At 42.0% G+C, this 5,065-nt stretch overlaps 1 protein-coding gene across 1 annotated transcript; it reads left to right on the forward strand.

Moving 5' to 3' along the window:
- Positions 1-797: 797 nt before the first annotated feature.
- Positions 798-3,826, forward strand: LOC103461270 (ATP-binding cassette sub-family C member 9-like; the record flags this gene model as incomplete). Its single annotated transcript, XM_008403586.2, has 6 exons — positions 798-964; positions 1,042-1,163; positions 1,759-1,925; positions 2,009-2,110; positions 3,412-3,552; positions 3,625-3,826. Coding segments are annotated over exons 1-6 (808 nt in total), but the record flags the coding sequence as incomplete, so codon positions are not given.
- Between the last annotated feature and the right edge of the window lie 1,239 nt (positions 3,827-5,065).

Here is a 5,065-nt window from a genome sequence, read left to right on the forward strand (position 1 = left end):
GGTGTTGGGTGGGTGTTGGGTTGGTGTTGGGTGGGTGTTGGGTTGGTGTTGGGTTGGTGTTGGGTTGGTGTTGGGTTGGTGTTGGGTTGGTGGAATCTCCACAAGGCATATGTGCAGTTGGCATCAACTTCCTGTTTTTACCCGCCTCGCTGTGAGAACTTTAAGCAGCTTTAAAGTGCGGCTGAACCAGGATTACTGGAGTTTAGAGATCTGCTGGTGATGAATCAGTCGTTGGAGAAAATGTCCCAGATCGAGCCTAGCTTGACACGATGTTGTTGCTTTTTTGTTTCCGTTAAAGGGGCAGAATTATGTGTTTCCAACTATGTTACCTTTAGTTGTCATAAAAATGCTGTGTATCAAATACACAGGTTGGTAGAGAACCCAAAAACTAAGAGTAGCACTACTTCAACATATTTTTACTCAAGTCAGAGTAAACATATGTAAGAAATTACTCAAGAGTAAAAAGGTATTTGATAAAAAGTCTATAGAGTAACTGATCAAATTATCAATAGTTTAATATTTAGAGATTACATCATCAGACGGACCAAAATATAAAGTTACGTGGAATTTTTGGTGTTTTAAGGACCAACATGGCAACAATACAACAAATAAAATCAGGCATAAAAAAAACATTTTTCCAAATTATTTTCTTTCAATGAAAAACGTATGAAACGTTAACAAAAACTGCAGGTGTGAATTTGTGTCTGGGTGTTTGCTAATTGCTGCTGGCTAGTCTGAAGGAGCTGAGTGGGGGAGGAGCTGCGCCTGGAGGCGGGGCTAGGTCCAGCCAGGCGTTTTCAGAGCGTCCATCTTGTCTTCCAGGTTGGGGCAGCCAGAGCTCCAAGGTTCAGATCCATCACAACACGTGGCTTCATTTCCCCGGACACAACATGCGGTGGATCCTCACCTTCCTGCTGCTCTTCGTCCACGTGTGCGAGTTCGCAGAGGGCATCGTCTCCAACACGTCAGTCTGCAGGACGACTAGCATCCGGAGGACATTTTGTCCCCTCATGGACACTGACAGTCTTTCCTTTCGTGCAGGACAATGACCTCCAACCACCTCCATCTCTTCATGCCTGCCTTCATGGGTTTCATCGCTGCAACAACATCGGTTGTTTACTACCACAACATAGAGACGTCCAACTTCCCCAAACTGCTGCTGGGTAAGATTTCTCACTATTTGAAGTTAAATCACATCGAAATTATCGTTTTTTTAGGTCAGAAATGTGTTTATTGATGTCTTTGTGATCAGAGGTTTACATCACATCACATAATCTGGCAGTGTACAGTTTTCATCTGTACACTCTGAAGGTACAACCAATATAAATATGACATATTACAACAAATGATAATAAAAAAGCATCTAATTGGAGCATATCCAGTTATCTGCCAACTTGGGCTGAAAGGCGTCTCAGCGAGAAAGAAGCCGTTACCCCAAAAGAAACAGTTTAAATGTCCACAGAGACAAACAGCCTCATTGTGGGAGACATGATGAAACTAAAGGCCATCCTGACCTTTGGAGGAAACACTCAGCGCTTGAACCAACTGAAGTGGAAGTATTGAAGCAACATCTAACACCGAGGAGATGTATGTAAACTTCTGACCTCAGAGACATGAATAAATAAACCTGACATTTTCTTTCTTTCCTTCATTATTGTTTCTCTTAGTTTAGTCACTTCCACTAACCTGCAGACCTGAAACAGGAGACGATGTAACTCCAGATGATGTAAACTTCTGACCGTCTCTCTTTGCTCCCAGTCCTCTTCATCTACTGGGTGTTGGCGTTCATAACCAAGTCCATCAAGCTGTGGAAGTTTGCAGAGTTTGGCGTCTGGTTCCAGTACCTGCGGTTCTGCATCACGGCCCTGTTGGTGATCCTGTACGGACTGCTGATGGCCGTGGAGATCAACGTCATCCGAGTCCGGGTTCGCTGCAGCATTCCCTCCTGCTCTGGAAAAACCTCAACAATCTGCTTCACCTCTCTGATTTTGTTCTTTTCTTTTTGTAGAAATACGTTTTCTTCACCAACCCGCAGAAGGTGAAGCCGCCGGAGGATTTGCAGGATTTGGGCGTCCGCTTCCTGCAGCCGTTCGTCAACCTGCTCTCTAAGGTGCTTCTTGTAATTAACTACACTGAAAAAACACAAAATCTTACCAAGTTTTTTTGTCTAGTTTCTTGAAAGAAGATAAAACTAGCTTACAAGTAACTTTTCATGAAGATAGAAGAGCTTGTTTTAAGTTAAAACGTCTTGAATATTAAATACTGCCTCCCCTGGCAGATTATTTCAGTTAAAACATGACATTTTGTGCAATTATACAACCGTACATCTTTGAAAAGCAGAAGTGGAACCTCCTGCACAACCAACAAAAATGCAGTAAAATGGTTTCTGGATAGCAAATAAACAACAAAACACTGGTCTTTTTCAGCAGCCATTGTACAGCACATGCCCCGGTAAAACCAGCTGACCAAACTTACAGAAGTTCAGCTGGAACTCTGCTGGGGTTGCTTGGTAACGGGGCGGAACTCTGCTGGGGTTGCTTGGTAACGGGGCGGAACTCTGCTGGGGTTGCTTGGTAACGGGGCGGAACTCTGCTGGGGTTGCTAGGTAACGGGGCGGAACTCTGCTGGGGTTGCTAGGTAACGGGGGGAACTCCGCTGGGGTTGCTAGGTAACGGGGCGGAACTCTGCTGGGGTTGCTAGGTGACGGCAAATGTGACATTTAATTTCCCTTTAGAATCAATAAAGCACTTTTGAATTTAATTTAGAATTAAAGTTTTAAGGAGCTTTTGAAATGGCTCGCTTTCTAGACACCAAAACACATTTCCTTACTACCAAAAAAACGGATGAGCGTTTAAGAGTTTAATTCAGCCCTTTTTTTGAAGGATAATTTTGTTTCCAGAGGCTCCATAATTCATTTCATTTGTTGTTTTGTTTATTTATTTTGGATATTTAAAATGTCTTCCAGTTCCAAGTTACATGTTCATTAGAATTCAAAGTTTGTTGAGCTTTGAGGATGTGTTCTTGCGTTTTTATTCCCCTTAAATCATTTGAAAATTGTCTCAAAGCAACTATATTTTGGGTTATTGGGAAAACTTCTGATACAAAATTAGTTATCATGACAGCCCTACTTTTGAGATCCAGATGGAAAAACATAAATGTGCAAAATATGAATTTTGCATAGTTGCAAAAAAAGCATCTAAATGTTGATGAAAAGTTACTTGTAAGTTAGTTTTATTTTATTTATAGTGCACAGAGATATTTATACTAGAAATCAGACAAAAGTACTTTTGTTTTTGAGGAGTAATAACTACGTTTCACATGAGAGTGAATAAAGGAATATTTTGTCAAATCTACTTGAACCTGGATGTAAATCCTAGAAAACAGAGTTTGTTCTCGGTTTCTGCTGACTAGGCGACGTATTGGTGGATGAACCCCCTCATTATCAGCGCCCACAAGAGGCCGATAGAGCTGAAGAAGATCGGGAAGCTGCCCATCGCTATGAGAGCGCTCACCAACTACCTGAGGCTGAAAGACGCCTACGAGGATCAGAGGGTGAGCCGAGCGGCGGTCCGACCGGCTCCGGTTGTTTCTCCGCTTTAATTCGCCCGTTTCTCCTCAACACAGACGGGCGAAGATCCGGACCGAGCGCCGTCCATCTGGCGCTCCATGTACAGAGCCTTCGGCCGGCCCATCCTGCTCAGCAGCACCTTCCGGTACCTGGCCGACCTGCTGGGGTTCGCCGGGCCGCTCTGCATCTACGGCATCGTTCGCAACCTGGGTGACGACAACAACAACACGTCGGCCAACAAGAACATGGTGAGCCGACGTTCCTCCTGCCGGATCCAAATGAGAACCAGCAGCTCTTCATCAATAGATTTATTAATCAATCAAACGCACGATGAATTATCGTTCTTCTCTTTTTCTATAAAATCTTCAGTCTAAATTTACAAACTTCATAATTCATTTGATTTATTTTGGATATTTTAATGTCGTCCAGTTCCAGTGTTTGTATATCCAAAATAATTTAAAATGTATTCCTCTTGTTTTATCGCCTCATTACAATTAAGTAACTTGGAAATTATCTGAATATTATCATTTATCGCAGCAACTCCTGGGACGGGTTATCCTCCAGATAAGTTGCTCATCATGTCAGGCCGGATGCCGCTCTGTGATTTAGTTTCAGTGTTGAAGAACTGCAAACATCTTTCTGATATTTTAAGCCTTTACAAAAATCCAACCATTAATTTGAGATTGAAAATAAAAAACCTCGTTGAGATCAAGATGGCAGCACCGTTTAGTAATTTAACTGAAAAAATCAAGTGTATTTTTCCGGGCAGTTTTTAGTTGATTTTATGTTTAAAGTTGATCATTGTGTCTTTTAAGTCAAACTTTTACTTTGAAATCCCAAACTTCCTGTTTCCTGATGGTATAAAAATGAGACCCATTTCTTTTACGCTCCCTTCAAAATGGGAAAGACAAGAGAACATGTCATTCAGAGCACAAATGGGGATAAATATAACTTGTAAAGTTTTAGTAACTGTTTTTTCTGGTTTAAAATGGAAACAATTTTATTTATATTTTTGCATTTTCAAATGAAGAAACGATTTTATTGATTTGAAGTTTTCTAATGAAAGGATTTGGGACTTTCCACTTGTTTAGACCTCGTGGCATCATGAACTCTGAAATACCAGATTTTATTTTTAAAATCCAGAGGCTGATGCCAGGAACTGGAACCAGGTCGTTTTCGGGTCAGCTGTCCGAAACCTGAAGCCATATTTGGATGCTGAAGATCGTTTGCTTCATTTTTCAAGACTTTTTTAAACTTTTGTAGCGTAAACGAAGTGAAGCAGGCTGACGGAAAGCAGACAGGAAGTGGATAGAAAGCAGATGGAAAGCAGACGGAAGGCAGACAGGAAGCAGACGGAAAGCAGACGGAAAGCAGACAGGAAGCAGACGGAAAGCAGACNAGACAGGAAGCAGACAGAAAGCAGACAGGAAGCAGATGGAAAGCAGACGGAAAGCAGACAGGAAGCAGACAGGAACCAGACGGAAAGCAGACGAAAAG

The sequence above is a fragment of the Poecilia reticulata genome, unplaced genomic scaffold (genome assembly GCF_000633615.1).
Source record: "Poecilia reticulata strain Guanapo unplaced genomic scaffold, Guppy_female_1.0+MT scaffold_896, whole genome shotgun sequence".
Taxonomy (NCBI): domain Eukaryota; kingdom Metazoa; phylum Chordata; class Actinopteri; order Cyprinodontiformes; family Poeciliidae; genus Poecilia; species Poecilia reticulata.